The sequence below is a fragment of the Vanellus vanellus genome, assembly GCF_965231255.1.
Source record: "Vanellus vanellus genome assembly, chromosome: 7".
NCBI lineage: Eukaryota > Metazoa > Chordata > Aves > Charadriiformes > Charadriidae > Vanellus > Vanellus vanellus.
The window spans coordinates 4,663,257-4,680,958 of NC_138912.1; the positions used below are offsets into that span (position 1 = coordinate 4,663,257).

At 48.4% G+C, this 17,702-nt stretch overlaps 2 protein-coding genes across 2 annotated transcripts in view; one reads left to right on the forward strand and one right to left on the reverse strand.

Moving 5' to 3' along the window:
* LHPP (phospholysine phosphohistidine inorganic pyrophosphate phosphatase) overlaps nt 1-6,999 on the reverse strand; it is a gene marked incomplete at its 5' end in the record, with an annotated part of 92,290 nt that extends 85,291 nt beyond the window's left edge. The window contains one exon of the mRNA XM_082486296.1: nt 6,884-6,999. Coding sequence (XP_082342422.1) covers nt 6,884-6,999 — 116 coding nt within the window. The remainder of the gene's footprint in view (nt 1-6,883) is intronic.
* Nucleotides 7,000-12,173: 5,174 nt separating this feature from the next.
* NKX1-2 (NK1 homeobox 2) lies at nt 12,174-14,055 on the forward strand (the record flags this gene model as incomplete). The annotated part of the gene is made up of 2 exons (XM_082486389.1): nt 12,174-12,405; nt 13,460-14,055. 2 exons carry the CDS (start codon nt 12,174-12,176, stop codon nt 14,053-14,055), a joined length of 828 nt encoding a protein of 275 aa, XP_082342515.1.
* Between the last annotated feature and the right edge of the window lie 3,647 nt (nt 14,056-17,702).

The window sequence follows — 17,702 nt, forward strand, 5'->3', positions numbered from 1 at the left end:
AGGGTAGACAACCGATTTGTAGACAACAATATGCCACAACAATGAAATCTAGAATTAAATATTTAATAAAAATAATACATGCTTTTGAAGTGAATCTGCAGAAAGGAAGCACAAAGCAGAATACAAGAAAAATCTTTCTGGTCCATTATGTTCAGTCACAAGACTCATTTAATCACTGTAGATTACCAAATTAAATGAAAGTATTACACTTAGCAGTCCCAGACTTTCAACTACGCTGCAGGAAATGAATCAGGGCTTCTCACCTCGTCTTGTAGTGGCTGGCTGATTGTAATAGCGCAGCAACACAATACCGAGTGCGGTTCAAAGTATGAGTGTATTTTGTCACAAAAGTAAACTCTGGTAGACTTTAAATACTTGGTAACTCTCTACTTTGGAGCTGTCAAGAAAAAAATCTGAACTTTGGGGATTCAGTTAGTGTTAACGGGTCTGGAATATATTTATTTGCATTAAGCAAAACATTTTTATGGACAATATAACAAATCATACTCTAGTAGCTTTCATTCTGTACTAAAAGCAGTTGGGATTTTTTTCCCCTGAAACTACTAATTATTCACTTAAAATTTCAGTCAAAACCAAGTTATCTTTGTCACTGTCGAATTCTTACTTTGTATGCAAACAGCACCTGTTTGTAAATAATTAATTCTATTTCTCAGAAAAAGAAAGTAAATTGCCAAAAGGTTTCTATTAGCCTGTATTATAGAGAAAGAGTTCACTCACACATGCTCTGCTTACCTACTTTAGAAAGTACCATGCTATTTCACTGCAGTAGCTCAAATACCAAGTTGCGTTCCAAACAGTGTGATTTTAATCTGGAAGCAATTGACAACTACTTCCACTTCACTTGCAAAGACAGCATGCAGCCTGAATAGTAATACTGCCGAGGAAACGCAAAGAATCCAGCTTGATTCTAAGATTCCAGGCTGAGTTCACCAAATATGAAAGACAGGGGGGAAAAAAAAATACTACTTTAGTGGTAAACTGAGACAAATCTCAAGTTCTAAAGCACAGCACGAGGCAGTGTGCTGCTCATCCACTTCAGGGACTTATCAGTATTCATACAAGGTAGTGGATGAACAAGTACCGTTAGGTAGTAGGTATCACTGTAGCATCTTCTATTATCCTTTATTGGTAAATATTTGTATGGCACATAATTGTGCCGATGGACAGTAAGTAGCTCAAGACGCTAAAGGTTAATGACACAATTCCAAAAGTGTAAGCACTTACTCATGCAATTTGTGTAGACAGCATTTGGAGTACCCACAACTTCAGGGACACAGATCTTTCTAAAATAATAGTGAATACTGCCGATTAAGAAAGCAAATATGGGTTAGGAAGGTCCACTGCTCTCAGAAAAATGAGGCCATAGCTAATATCACAGAGTAGAGTGGAGCTGTGACAACTCTGCACCCACTAAGAATCAATTCCTGGCTCTGCCACTGAACAGACACATGACTCTACAGAACTGCTTCATCTTTTTGTGTCTCTCCTGCTTCTTTGAGATCCACGGATAGAAAGTGCAAAGATAAATGAACGGATATTTATACAAGAGTTTGTATAGTTTATTTGCAAGTCTCCTTCTAGGAGGAACAGCTCCTTTGCTATCACACGTCCTGAAGGCATAGCAAGCCTTGAAACTTTGAACATCTGCACAGACTATGCTAAACCACGCTTTGGTTATCTTCTGTAACAGAGATTTCCTATTCCTTGTTGCACACACACTTTCAGATGGCTCTTTGTAAACTCACAACTGTCCACATGAACCCCCACATGCAGAATTGCTTTACAGTTCCAGTTCCGCTTATTCTCCTCACAATCTTCGCCTTGTTAGACCCTCCAGGTATTTTATTTTAACACGACTGTCCAGCTGCTCCACAGCCTCCCTGCTCCCCAGATTTCCGTTGCTCTTTTAAAGAACTCTGTAGAAAGTTGTGCTAACAGATGCACTATACTGGCCAAACAACAGGATGTTGTAAATGTCCAACTACTGTGTGCTTTTCATATGGATATGCTAATGGACACACTATCAGCACACAGCTGTAAATGCAAATAACAGAGCACAGGCTGAGCATCTTTTATGGAGGTTTAACCACCTTCTGTCTTGTAAGAGACCAGCTCCCCGCTATTTGTAAGATAAAAAGCGAATAGCTCACCTCATGTCAATGCTGTGTAAATCAATTAAGACAATAACAGCACAGTACAGAGGCGCTGTTAAGGCTGGCTCCAGAAGAAGCCTTTAAGTCACCGATGGGCTTTCTGATCTTGTCCATGCGCTTTCTGATCTTCTCTACGGCATCTGCCAGTTAACCACACACACTCAGAAGAGATGCGTTTTACTTGACTCTGTTATAAGGATTTTTTAAAAACAACAAACGTGTGCCACAGTAAACTGATCAAGAAACATTATGGGTTAAAAGTTTTAAAGGGCCAAATCTTCTTATCAAGCTGCTTTTGGATTTTCCAGTCATCCACCACTCCAATATGCCCACCTAAAGTTAACAGTAACAGTCCCTGGTGGATTTAATGACATTCTCGGCACCCTGGCTTCTGGGTTAAACCAGGGGTGCCAATGCCCTTAGGCACATGGGTGCCTGCCTGCCATGGTCTAGCCGAGTAACAAGAAGGATCTGAATTCACCTTAACATTACTTGAGCGCAGGAGGAAGTCTGCTCTGTACAACAAATACTTCTGTGGTTCATCCTTTCAGCCTCTGGTTCACCAAATCCCTTTCAGTGCGTACTGAATCCTAAGGTATTTCACAGATACAGTTTATCAAAGATGCAGGCGTGTTAGCAATAAATAAAGCATTCCCAGTTGTAACACGTAGTGCTTCATCACAAGTTACACCAACTTGGATAGTGACTACTGACACTTTCCTCAGGAGGGTGTCTACAGCACAGGGAAGTGAGTAACTGAATGTCATCTTGGTCCCGATTCTTCAGTGTCCATCAGCTTCTTTGGTCATTTTTCTGCTCCCTACAATTGTACTGCTAGCTAAAAACAAAGAAACAAGAGAGAATCACCTCCCTGCAGTCATCATAAATACAAACCAGGCCAAATTCTGCTGGCATAAACTACATTGCTACTCTCTCAAATACTAACTGAAATAACTGAATCACAGAATTTGGCTGAAAACAAGAAAAATAATGCAACAAATACAGTTTTAGAGGAGTCAAAATGGCTTCAGTCATACGAAACCAACAGCAAATGAAAATGTTTACTTAGGATTTTTATTGGTGTGTACTATGTGTTGTTACACAAAGTTAATTGCTGTAATGGTGTGGGAGATGATGTAGCAAGACAATCGGAAGAGGTCAGCCATCATATTATGAGAGTTCATATCTGTAGTATGAATTACCAAAATGGCATTTAAGACTCCTATTGTACATATATATGCACATTTTAGACTTCTCTTTTAGCAAAGGATTGTATCAATTTGAATTAGTTATAAAGTTCCTTGCTATCTGCAATTATGACTCTTTAATTGATACAAAAATGAATTAATTAAAAAAAGAGCCGCTTTTAGCTTTAATCCATCTGCTTGAAACCACCGAGCTGTACTATGACGCAGACACAAATATTAATGACCAACTGGCAATAGGATAATGAGTCAATAAAGATTTTAAATGGTGTGAGCTAGAACAATTACCAACCTAATAGGCAGATAAATAAGGCTACTTGACTTTACCCAAGGAAAATGATTATTCTTAACCACTTACATTGAACGACCTGAACAAAACGTTTTGGTTTGGGTTTGTTTTTTTTTCCTTCCTGGCACTTTTCCACACTTACTTCTGCTGTCCCCCATTTCCATAGCTATAACCACTGTTTCTCCATTGCTTATTGATATGAAACTCCTCAGAGCCTACATACACTAAAAACAACCATTATGTTCCCAGTGCACTCCCTAGGAAACAAGCCTCATGCACGAAGCTGCAGAGAAGCCCCACGGACATTTCCACTATTTCACGAGAAAGACCGTAATATCTTACATTTAGCCCAAGGCCAGAGTTTTACTGTTGTTTCATTGGTGTATTTCTGACATTGACATAAGTTAAATTGCAATTTACATTGCCTCCATACAGGAGATTTCAGCAAGTGCAGTGACAAAAGTTATTAAATAACAGCCTGCAACCCGATGGAAAATAAAGTTTAAAAACCTATAATAAAAATAAACCTCAATATAATAAATATTATAAAAATTATAATATAAACCTCAATATAATAAAAAAACTCCATAAAAACTATTGAATACGTGCTGTTTTTTAAAAGGAATGATCTGATGTCCAACAGTAATTATGTAGTTGTTACCTATGTTTGGTTTGGCCATGCCCGGAGGCCTCAGCTATGATTTGGGCTGCCCTGTGTTACGCACCGCACAAACGTGGCGTATGCGACAGTCTCAGCAGAATGTACCAGTTGGCAAAAAATGAGAGGAGGGTGGTACGATGCATTCTCCTGGAAGATGGAAAGCAGAAGACGACTCTCCTTCGCTGACAGATCGGCTGGCACAGGCCAGCCTCAATGGGAAGCAGTATTACTGGGAGTGAGACAAGAAGGAAAGCCGGGAAAGTTTAATCCTGGCAGAGGCCGCCCTAGCAGCACCTGCCCCTTTGCACTCAGAAAACAGGCTGCTCTACGCACCCAGGGGAAAACAAATGCTTTCATTTTGCTGCAAGCCTTTTCTTAGGGTCTTGCTCTAATCCTGAGCCTGTAGCATAGCTATGGAAAGGCACAAGAACTGAAATTGCCCTGAAATACTGCATAAAGAGGACAGGGAGGAATGGGAACAGAAGTCATACACAATCCCATGGAAAACTCACATGCCATGGGATTTCAATATGATGTCTTTATAAAAGCAACTTTTCCCTCTGCCTAATTTCACCAAATTCCCTTGGAGTGCTGCCTCCTGCTGGCCATCCTGGCACCTGTGGCTCCCCCTTGCTGCTGGGGCCAGCTGAGCACCACAAACAGGCCAAGAGCCTCAATAAGCTTTAAACTCACTTCAAACGCTGCTTTCTGATAGCGTTGGAAGCCCTGATCCTGTACACAAAACCAGAAGATTCATCCAATGATACTGTATGTGCTCACCACATGTATTTCAAGAAATATGAACAAAGATACCATTAAAAAAAAAAAAAAAAAAACACACACAAAAAAGTAGCAAAGACTTCTTTTATTGGAACTGAGTCTTCTCCAGTTATGCCTTTTCCACGTCAGTTCCACCAACATTTAGGCACATATTTAACTAAACTCATATGATTAATTTTAGCAATTTCAATATTTCTTCCTGTACATTTCCCTGCTCAATACAGCACTCACCACAAGTGTGTCTGTGCTGGGTGGCCCCAGAGGACAGAATCCTCAGAGGCACTCACCAAGCAGGCTGTCAATGCTTCACACTGGCTCAGTATTTCAACATTTAAAACATTTCAAGTGGGGTACACGCAGCAGCACTCGTCATGTGAAACAGATCTGGATTTTCTGCAGCAGATTAGCGAAACACCACATAGAGCCAAAAAGCTCTTCTGGAAACCCATGACCTCCTCTAGTGGAGCAGACCCACAAAACAACCCCTGTCTTTAAACAAAGATGTCCCTGTGGCCATTGCTCTTCCTCAGCCCCATCCGGCTCCTCTGGTCAAGCAGGGCCAATACAGACACACTGGCAAGTCAACCTAATTAATTAAAGTTAATTAAGTTAAACAGGCTGAGGGGAGACCTCATCACTCTCTACAACTACCTGAAAGGAGATTGTAGTGTGGGGGAGGTAGGTCTCTTTTCCAAAGTAACAGTCAATAGAACAAGAGGAAATGGCCTCAAGTTGTGCCAGGGTGGTTTTGGATGGATAGCAGGAAAAATTTCTTCACTGAAAGGGTTATCAAACATTGAAACAGGCTGCCCAGGGAAGTGGTGGAGTCACCATCCCTGGAGGTATTTGAAAGACGGGTAGACGTGGTGCTGAGGGACATGGGTTAGTGGTGGTTTTGGCAGTGCTAGGTTGATGGTTGGTCTTGATGATCTTAAAGGTCCCTTCCAACCTAGACGATTTATGATTCTAAATGAAATGACTATCTGTTTAGCAGCGGTTACTTAGCTTATGTTAACTGGATTACATTATCCAGCTAAAAGCAAGGGAGTTCACTACCTGTGGGCACTGGCAAGTAACTTGCCACGACAATACTTTGCTTTTGAGTCACTTATAAACTGGGCAATTCATTAACTGCAGCACTGAAATTCTCCACTTCCGCTGGGTTGCAAGTTCTCTGCGAGAAGTCCCAGCTAATTTGACAGCCAAGGTAGTCAATGTACAGAACCACCATGCCAGCGCAAGCAATATTTTAAAAATGATTACTGGGGGAACGTATCCGACCTCCTATACAGTGCCTGCTCTCACCCCACGTGTGACCACGGTAGTAAATACAAAATCAAGCGGGCTGTGATCTGTCTGCAGTGCTCCGGGCTCCTCTCCCTACCAGCCCCAGGACAGCAGACCCGCACAGACCCCCTCACAGCTTAAATATGCCTAAAACATACCAAGGCGAACCAAAACGTTGGCGTTTGCCGTCCCGTCCCACTTCACCTTTACACAGCAAGCCGGAGGGGGGGTGGAGGGGGTGGGCTGCGCAGCCGGGTTGGCTTTAAACCCCCAAACCCCGCTCGCCTTTGGGTGCAGCCCCATAGCCCAACAGCAGGCACACACAGCATTTTCGGGGTGCCAAGCCCGCACCGCCACGTTCTGGGGTGCCCCCTCCCCACGTCCCCGGGCGGCCCCTCACACCGCCGGCCCCGCCTCGGCCTCCTCCTCTTGCCCCGGTGAGGTGGGCCCGGGCCGGGCCGTACTGCACCGAGCCCCCGGCACCCACCTGCTCACCGCCTCCACCGAGCCGGCGATGGGCACCCCGCCGTCACCGCCGCTGTCGTAGAGAACGCCGCTAACATCCAGCAGCAGCCCCCGCACCGCCCGCGCCCAGGCCGCCATCTCCCCCCTCCCCGCCCTCCCACTGGGCCGGGCCGGGCCGCGCCGCGCCGCGGGGGCTGCTGGGAAATGCAGTCTGTGGAGAGCGGGGCCGGGCGGGGTTGGGGCTCTGCAGCTGCGCGCCTTTCCTCCCGCCTCTCATTTCAGTAATTTATTTTATTTGATTTAAAAACAAAACCAAAAAACACCTGAGGTGGGTGGCTGCGTGAACCGAGATTTGCTTTCCCAGGGCATGGCAAGAGCATCAGAGGGCTGGAGCCCCTCTGCTGTGAGGACAGACTGAGAGAGTTGGGGGTGTTCGGCCTGGAGAAGGCTCTGGGGAGACCTTAGAGCCCCTTCCAGTACATAAAGGGGCTACAGGAGACCTGGAGAGGGACTTTTTACAAGGGCATCTAGTGATAGGATGAGGGGGAATGGCTTCAAACTGAAAGAGGGGAGATTTAGATGAGATATTAGGAAGAAATTCTCTCCTGTGAGGGCGGTGAGCCCCTGGCGCAGGGTGCCCCGAGAGGCTGTGGCTGCCCCGTCCCTGGAGGTGTTCAAGGCCAGGTTGGACGGGGCTGGGAGCAACCTGGGCTGGGGGGAGGTGTCCCTGCCCAGGGCTGGGGGTTGGAACTAAGTGATCTTTAAGGTCCCTTCCAACCCAAACCATTCTATGTTTCTATGATCTAGAGCACGGCAAGTGCCCGGTGTCTCCATCCATCTACCAAAACAACTGCTCCTCTCCACAGGTACTGCGAATGGCATCTGCATCTGGGCTGCCTGCTGCCAACAGCCCAGCGAACGGGCTAGCAAACAGCATTGGCAACAAAAAAGCAGCCCAGCGAGTCAGCAAGCACGGGGCTCATTCCCTGTTTCATGACAAACTCCCTCAGACATTGCATCCCTTGGAAAAAAAGCTCCATCCTATGAAACACACACGTAACCCGAGATAGACGCTGTCGAATGTAAAGGCTACATACATGTTTCCTTAAAAATTTATACTGCTTTTTACACCCCTGGAAGGGCTCCAGACCCTCAGCAATATCTTCGCAAGAGCACACCAGGTCTTGATTTGGGTCAGACTTTTCCAGACTGACGAGAAGCTTGGCATGCTTCCACCCATCCTGCAGCTCCTCCTCAGGAGCGGGAGCGCGGTGGGATGGCCACCGGTGTGAGGGTAGATTCCCACATCGCTCCCGCGGCCGCTGCAGAGCTTGAGTTTGCTGTGCCATTTCAGAGTAGATTTAGACGTGTGTCCTGGTTTGAAGTAAAACAGAACGGATTTTCTGTTCAGTAATTTTAGTTTTCAGCTAAGGCTCTTCTAACAAACTGAACTCTCTGAAATTAACAGTGTATTTTTAAGACGGTAGTCTGCTTCCAGAGTGATAATATACGATTATTTGTAATTTATGCCAAGGCATGGTATGCAGGACAGGTCTTGCTTATACTTACTTACTATAACATCCAAGGCCAGCTAACTTTGCTGTTTGCCCCCTTGGAGGGTAGGCTGCGGAGAAGCGTAGAGCGGTCCCACCTGCGGGGAAGAGCGGATAGGACAGGTGACCCAAAACTGACCAACAGGGTATTCCGTCCCATTTGCCTCATGCTCAGTAGAAAATCCGAGGGATCAAAGGGTCAGCTCTCTTTCTTCAATGGCTGGTGTCCAAGGAGGACTCTCTCTGTCTGCCTTTGATCCCGATCTGTGTGTTCCTGAGTCCAGATCCAGAATCCAGATCCCGTCCAGTCACGGAGTCCAGTCTGGGACTTTCCCTGTGCCTGTCAGTGACGTGATTGTCATCCTGGGAGCTCAATACAGTTTTGTATATATTGTATGTATATCATTATTGTCTTTTTATTATTCTATTAATATTACATTAAAGTAGTTTAGTTTCTTTTTTTAAACTCATAAGTCTCTTTTCTCTCTCCTCCTTCTCTCCCTGAAGGGAGATGCTCTCCCTTCTCTGACATGGAGAGAGGTAAAAGAGAATATCTATCATTTGTTTCAGTGGCCAGTTCAGCCCAAACCACGATAACTAGATATAAGGAAGAAATTTTTTACGCTGAGGCTGGTGAGACACTGACCCAGGTTGCCCAGAGAGGTGGCCGATGCCCTATCCCTGGAACCATTCCAGCTCAGGTTGGACGGGGCTCTGAGCAACCTGATCTAGTTGAAGTTGTCCCTGCTCATGGCAGGGGGGTTGGACTAGATGGCCTTTGAAGGTCCTTCCAACCCAACCCAACCCAACCCAACCCAACCCAACCCACTTCTATTCTATTCTATTCTATTCTATTCTATTCTATTCTATTCTATTCTATTCTATTCTATCCTGTCACACTCTGTACCATGGGATGCCTCTGCGGGTCTGCAGGAACTGAAGTGGGACAGGATTCAGCCCTTGGGGACAAAGGCACTGATCCACACAGCAGCAGAAGCCTAATGAGACCCGCATCAGCTCAACCGAAACGCTGACAGGGCCGTGCCCTGCCTCGATGGTATCTTCTCATACACACCCAGTGCTTCATATAGACAACTGAGAAGAAAAACAACTGGCTTGTCATATAAAGAATTGAACTGATCCCCTGTGTTTTACAGTCATGGATAAGATTTTATCAACTGTGTTCCAGCTTTACAGATAATATTGTTTTCTCCCTCGATAAAGTCCAAATACTTTCTTATTGCTAATACTATCAATAGCATGACACGACTCCCAGAATATATAAGGAGCTGCGGTGGAATTACAGTCCACTTTGTTTTAAGAAAAGCAGCGGAGCCTTGGCAGCATTGATTTGCATCACCGTTTCAGGAATAGCCTCTGGCTTCTCCTTAAAGATAGTATCTAAACTGTGAAATTCATTAAATAGACCCAGAAATGGATCAGGTTATTTAAAACAACATCACTAATGGCGCAATATCTCAGCTGTCTCCACCGATAGTGAACATTGTCTTGGATAGTGTTATCAGTCCAGGACACCCGCTATGAATATTGATCCACAGCTTGTTACAGCCATCACTTGCCATCAGGACAGGTCAGGGTTGAAACCCACCTAGCATCAAAGCAATTTAAAGACAGCACTGGGGCTGAATTTTAATGCTTGAGCTGGGAAACGGACCAACTTCAAACAGACTGCTGAAACTAATCCCTGAAGGTGTGCTTTTTTTCTGTGTGCCTTTCTACATGCGTGTCTGTCTGGAGGCTGGTGCGCATGCACGTGTTAAAGTGACGATATTTGAAGATGTCTACTAGCTCACAAATTAATGTCAATGCTACACTTTACCTTCGCAGCTCCTGCGGACACAACAACTCAAACAGAAGTATTTGTAGTCTCACATAGATCAGAGTTTTTTTTTCTTTCAAACATAAAAAATCTCTGGCACTGCCAAGGCTTGCGAGTGTTCTTAAAATAGTAAGCCATCCACTTGTTTACCATATGACAATACCTCTGATTTCTCTATGTAGTCTGAAACTAACGTTGTGCCATAAAAAGAATCTTGTTTCAAAAAGAAACTTGTTTCAAAAACAATAGGATATGCACTAAGACTTCATATCCATTTTCTTTATTTGATCTCACTTCTGAAGCATGCTGTCCAGCGCCTGCAGCTGCTCCTCCCCCCTTCCATCTCCTTCTCCTGCACCTCAAGGAACTTTAAATACATAAGTAATAGTTAATTAGCACACGGTAGTGTTTTGCAGTTCACCACTGCCTTCATTTTCATGCAGGTTGCATCCCCAAAACTAAGCCTTATGGGTCTGTAGCTCTAGTGTGTGAATTCCTCAGGACAGAGCTCCCTTCTCTTCTACACGTGTGTGGTATCCCATCCCAGAAGCCAGTGCCAAAGGGCTCTTGGATGCTGCCACCCCATAATTAACAATAACAATTACTTGTAATCACATCGCCCTGCACATCCTCATCTCAGCTTCCTGCTCTCCCGTTATCTTAACGGTGTATGCCTTTGCAATGGCAAACAGAAAGCCCAATTCTGCTGAGGCTGAGACACCTGTAAAGAGGAGGAGGGCTGTGGTCTGCACCTCTTCCCAAGAATAAAAGCAGGTGGAGCAGCAGATTCCCATAGAGGGTTGCCTTCCCTGACCTCCTCTGGCTGAAGGGTGCCCCTTCATTTGCACCTCAGCCTGATTTGCAGCACCAACAAACACAGAAATGCTAAGGAGAGGGAAAAACATCCTCCTGAGCCAGTACGGATGCACAGAAATACATGGCTATAAGTTATTAATAAGCCAGGAGCGGTCATGGCCATGGGACCAGTGTGGGGTGGAGAGGCTTGGCCTGCTGTTGCCTACCCTGTTGCAGTTACGGGTACGGACAGACAACAAGGCGTTTCCACCCCAGGGAAGGGGGGTTAGTCAGGGGGCTGCTCAGTGGGGCAGGCACTCTCCCAGCACAGGCGTGCCTCAGTTTCCCTGCCTGTTAACTGGGAATAGTGTAAGTGTTACGGGAGAACTGGAGTTAAGGCCAGCCCTCGGCCCAGGGTCTGAGCCAGGGTCACCCTGAGATGCCCCAAAACGAGGAGCTGCTCATTTCTCCCCGTGGACCACACCGTGGTTTCACAGCTGAAAAAGCAGCCGCTGGCAGAGGGACTTCTTCAAGCCCGAAGCCTGCTCGGCTGCAGCAGAGGGATGCAGGAGCCCTCTTGTCCTCTCTGGGTGCCTCTGAGACACCAGGCTGGGCCTCCTCCGACCCTGGGGGGGGCTGTAGGTGGGTCAGCGGAGGGAAAGGGGCAGCCGGGGGCTCTCCGGATCCCGGGGACCAGTAGTTGCCATGTGCAGTAGCATCCCTGCCCTGGCGGAGGACCCGGGTCTGGTGCCGGGGCTCCGGTCCCCCCCCGGCCCACCTCGCCGCGCAACGCCCCCCCAATCCATCCATCTCGGTGCGGGGAACGGGAAAACCCCGTCGCCGGGAGGTTGGGATGGAGGGATGGAGGGAGCCAGCGCGGCGGGGAAGGGGGGGGCGCGGGGGCGGCGTGCCAATGGCTGCGCTGCCCCCTCCTCTGCCCCCACCCCGCCGCCGGCCCCCTCCGCCCTCCCGGTCCGACCCTCCTCCCCGCCGCTCACTCCGCTCCCTGCGGCTCCGGGGAGGCGGCCCGGCTCCGCGCCCGGCTCCGCGCCCGGCGCAGCCCTCCGCCGGCTCCGCGCTGGGAGCCAGCAGGTCTCCGGGAAGCGCGGAGGGTTGGGGGGGGAATGCCGGAATGCCCGGACCGCGGGGCCAAGGCGGCCCCCATCCATCATAAAATCTCCTTCTCCATCTTAGACATCCTGGATCCCCAGAAATTCAGCAGGAGACGCGAAACGGCCGCGGGGAGCCGGGGCAGCGCCCCCCGCTCGGGCGAGCGGGAGAAAAGTTTGGGAAGAGTTGAAGTAGGAAAAGACGCTGCTGTTCCCGGCAGCGGGAGGAATAAACTAGAGGCACATGGTAGGAACGCGCTCGAGTTTCTCCGGCCGGCGCTGGTGGGGCGAGCAGGTGGAGGAGGCGCCGGCAGAGGGGGGGGACCCTCCGGACCTTCCCCCCTCCCTCCCCCCCGGGAGCCCGGCGGGATGCGCTCCCCGTGCGGGGATCCCGCAGGAAGATGTAACGGGCAGCGCGGGGGAAGAAAGGCGGGGGACAGGGACGGGACACGGGAGGGGGGGGGGGGCTGAAGCTGTGTTTTAAATCTGGGTGATGCAAAGAGAAAAGTTCTCGGTGTCCCGTCCCCCCCTTCCCCGGCGTGCGGGGCATCCTCCGCGCCCCCGAGGCGGACGGGGCATCCCAGGGCGGTGCTGTCGCCCCATCCCGGCTCCCGCCGGGTCGCAGCTTCTGCCAAAACGCACCGCACGGGGGAATTTTTTTTTTATTTTATTTTTTCCCCCGGGAAGGGAGGGATCGGCTGCCCCGGCCCCGACCGGGTAATTGCTCAGCCCGTCCCCACCGGAGGATGCCTCAGCTCCCGTTGATCGATATCCTATTACCGACTCCCGCCTATCTCCTGCCCGCAGCTTGCAGGTGCCCACTTCAAGCCTCCTTCCCCCGGCCTGATCCTAATATTGTTCGATTAAAACTTACCTTTAATAGATGACATCTATCGATCTGGCCCTCGCAAATCTGAAACTCCATTAGCGCGGGGATGGGGAGGAGAGGGGGGGGATTTATTTCGCTTCAGAAGGGGACTTTAATAACTTCTTTTTTAATTGGTAAGAAATCCATATCGACGCCTCCCCCCCCTCCCCGCCGCAGATGCGATGGCACTGCGGGGAGCGCGGAGGGGCTTTCGCACGGCGGGTCCTTTATTTTAAGGATTGCCCTTATTTTATCACGTTTGGGGGGGGGGTGATGGAGAAGGAGAGCCGTGTTTCGAGGGGTGGCGAGCGGTGACGGAGCAGAAGAGCCGTGTTTCGAGGGGTGGCGGGCGGTGATGGAGCGGCGGGAGGAGGGTGCGCGGCCGCCCCCCTTCCGCCTCGTCCCCCTGACGAGCGCCGCCATCTCCCCTCAGATGCGCACTCCCCGGCGGAGAGCGGCGCCGAGGCAGCGGGGCAGGAGCCCGATGAGGCGGGTCCGCCCGGGGACGGGACCGGGACCGGGACCGAGTCCGGGACTCAGCCCGCCGCCCGCCCGCCCGGTCCGGAGGAGCCGGATTCGCCGCGGGGCGTCCGGCGGCGTCGGGCCGAGGCGGGATGCGGCAAACCGCGGCGGGCGCGGACGGCCTTCACCTACGAGCAGCTGGTGGCCCTGGAGAACAAATTTCGAGCCACTCGGTACCTGTCGGTATGCGAGCGCCTCAGCCTGGCGCTCTCCCTCAGCCTCACCGAGACGCAGGTGAAGATTTGGTTCCAGAACCGACGCACCAAGTGGAAGAAGCAGCACCCGGGCACCGACGGGGCGGCCCCCGCCGCTTCCCCCGCGGCGGCGGCGGGCGGAGGCAGCCCCAGCCCGCCAGGTCCCGGCGCTCTCCCCTTCCAGACTTTCCCCTCCTACACCGCCGCCAACGTCCTCGTCCCGCCGGCCGCCCCCTTCCCGCTGGGCGGCGGCCCCTTCGCGCCCTTCCTCGGTCCCGCGTACCTCGGCCCCTTCTACGCCCCGCACCCCTGAGGCGGGCGGGGGGCGGCGGGGCGCAGACCCCCGGTCCGCCCGGCAGCCGGGCACGGCCCTCGGCCCCCCCGCACGGCTGGTTGCATGGCGATTTGAAGTGTGAGTTGGTTTTTTTTTCCCCTAGACGTCACAGCAGCATGTTTAAGGTACATACTTGGACAAAGAGAAAAAAAAAAACAACAAATCCAAACACACCCCACTGGATTTTATTAGCACGTTTGAGATGTAATTATAGGCGCTGGAGATGGGAAAAGTAACCCTCTTTACACATGCCTGACACTAATTCCCTCCAGATTCTTCTCCAAAGTCCTTTTTTAAACGCTCCTCGATGCCGTTTGGCTTGCCAGCACGTCTCAAACCTGGAGAGCTCAGGGGCCGTGGCACCCATTACTACGGCCGTTATCCAGATGCTGATGATGGTGCATGCGGCCGTTACATGTCCCAGGGATGCTCGCCGGTGAAGATGTCCCCAGGCTCTGCTTTTGCTCGTGGGACTCGGTTGTGCCCTGTTTGACCCACGTTTTCTTATCGTTTCTGACTTCTGACCTGAAAACCGCCAGGTAACCCACCTGGAAGAGAGTTTTTGTCTGAGAAGGTGTAGGGAACCGCCACTCTGAGTCATCAGGCGACGAGTAGAAAATCTGTCTGGTCAGTGGGAAAGTACTGCGTTGCTGCTCATGTCCACGGCCTCCCTGCCTTTCTTTTCAGCTCATTCCCAGTGACTTCAAAGGTTTTGGATGAGATGTCTAAAGATCATTCTTTTTGCAGAGAACAGTTGTTCTTGTAATAACGCAGCATTAGTGCCAAATGAGGCAGAAAAGAAAACATAAATCAGAGAACATGATTACATTATTCATTTCTTTAAAAATGGGGCATTTGTGGTAGAAAATAAGTAAAACGCTGAATTTCCAGCATGCTGAGACCTATTTTCCATAACAGAGAAACACATGCTTTTTCTTTTTTTGGCTTTTGGAGCATTTGTTAGAAAGGAAAATCACATTTCATCTTCATCGTTACGAGCACCGGAATGAAAATGAATTTTAGCTGGGGGCTTATCCATCCCTGAATGGGCGGGAAGTAATTGGTTTTAAAAAAATAAAAATCTGTCTCATGCAGTTTCACAAATTATTATAACGTGCTGTGCAAGACTGTATCCCCTCAGTCCCTGATGACGCTTTAAAGTACACATTGGCTCTCCAACCAAAAAACTTAGCTCATAAATCCTATCTAGCTCTTCTTGTGTTTGTCTAAATAAAAAGGTTTTTTAAATTATTCCGTGTTGAATGTTTTTAATTGTACTCGGATGAAGCAGTGTGTGTTTCCTGGACTGCTTCCCTACTGGGTGTGGATCTCAACAGCGCCCGTGTTGCATGTCAGCAGCTGCGGGGGGTACCCCACCTTCTGTGGGCTGGTGGTGAGGATGGGCTTCACGGGACAGCCCCTCCGGCAGAAATTGCCTTCCTGACTTCCAGCTTCACTGGGAGCAAAGGTGTGAAAGCTCCAAGGTGTGGGGAAAGGCGGCTGGCCGGCGGGCAGCTAACTGAAACTGCCTGCAGGTGTCTTTCCGCACCGAAGAGGAGGGATTAGGTGTTTTCTCCAGTATTTGCATAGCTATTAATAAAACAGGAGGTTCGCCTCAGGTCGTGGTTTTGGAAGTCATAACTATTGCATGCATGTATTTACTTGCAGGTTAATTAAAGTAACTTCTAAACTCTAATTTGACTTAAGCTAGAGTTATAAAAGACGGGGGTCATTACACGCTCAGCTGTAATCCAGAGCTGCCTTGTTTTCTGGGCACTGAATCAGCAGTACTGGGTGTCTGAGCCATCAGGACACAATGCTGCTAACAAACCGGCTGTCCATCTCTAGCTGCCTGAAGTCAATTAAGGGCTCAAGCCCCGCAGGAAGAGAATGGCCTTCTGGAAGGCTCATCTAGTCCATTTTCCCTGCCTCAAGTTAGGACTAACTGGACCTAAGTCCTCTTGATCTATTTGTGGCCTTCTTGTGACTGTCATCACTGTGCACTCAAAACCCGGTTCTTGATTTCATTTGGCTGTCAGTCTAAGATGTTGCCAGAGCATGAAACGGTCAGTCACCTGCAGAGTACTGAAATCTCTGATGGAAAAGACAACTGGTCATTTGTCATATGATTAGTTCTCTTCCTTAGGAAGTGTAAATCATAGGAAAAAACAAGGAATGTTACCAATCAAAAGAACTCAAATAGTATAAATTGTCTCCTCCTTTGAGATGCAGTTTTGCTGTTCATAAACCTTTTCAAGGCCCTGTGGTTTGCCATCAATTTTGCCTTTGGCAAAATTGAGCTTTATAGGAAATGAGCTTTATAGGAAATGTGAATGCATGATTCCTATGCAAGAAATGCCATCTGCTTTTCCACCACTCTGTTTGGCCACTTCTATAGTTCTGGATTCACAAAAAAGGTTTACAATTAATTCCAGTGAACGTCACGGTTCCCACTCTGCATGACTCGCACCTTGCGCAGGACTGGAAGGGTGATGCATAGCAACAGGACTGCGGATTTTGCAGCACTGATCCCAGGCTACCTAAGCTTTTCTGGCTAAATGCTTCCAAACCTGTGGACAGACCCTTCCCCTCCTGCTTCGTCGAGGGGGCGGCTGCTCCGGGTGGGTGATCTCTTTGCCTTCTACTTAGGGATGTGGCGACTGACCACTTATTAGAGCTGTAATTCAAAACAGCCCTGGAAATAGAAGTTGCCATCAAACACTGCTTCATCCAGATTATGCTATTCACACTGGTAACACTTTTGGAAATGCCCCACTGAGTATCCATTATCTCTAACAATTCTGAATACAGATTTGTGCAGTATTTTCAAGCATAGACAAAAATTGACTTTACTCACAGCTGAATATAGATGTTAAAGGGAATCACAAGTAAGTCCCGTGTGTAAAAAGCAAAAAATGCATCTATATTAAATTAGAAGAGTTTTGAATTCAAATGCCCTAGAGAGAACAGGAAAGTTAGTAGCCTTCTTCATTTCCACCATATCATCCATAATAATGGTGTCTGCGGTGAGCAGGCATCAACAGCTGGGTTTCAGCCTGCCCAAACTACTGGAGACTTCTGGGTCATGCAACCCTCAGTAGAACTTCACTTATACTCTTTGAGTTTCTATTCCTGAACGTACCATGGCAGCTAGGGCACTGCGTCTGAAATCTCACCTCCAGCAATGGCAAGTGCTTTGTGCTTCAGAGGACAGCAAGAAAGCATATGCTGTGCTTCAACTGTAGAAAAGGAAAGCTCTTGACTCATACAGTGTACACCTCTGGACAAAAAACTTAATTCTTGTTTTGTACCTTCTCTCTGCACAGGCAATAGTGGTCCAAGAACCACAAAAGCACTTTGGAAATCAACGCCATTTAACCATTTAACCATTTAACCAATGCCATTTTTCATTTTAATAATGAAAGAAGTACATGGGGGAACACCATTACATCACAGTTAGGGAAACCTTAGAAATATCAATTTAACTAGACTTTCAGATCTGTATTTAAAAAAACCCCTCAACCTTATACGGTTGGGTTTGCAAAGTCTGAAGAATACACTGAACAAATAAATACACTGAGGAACAAAAGATAAAATATATTTCTTGAAATGTCAGTGACCAAGCA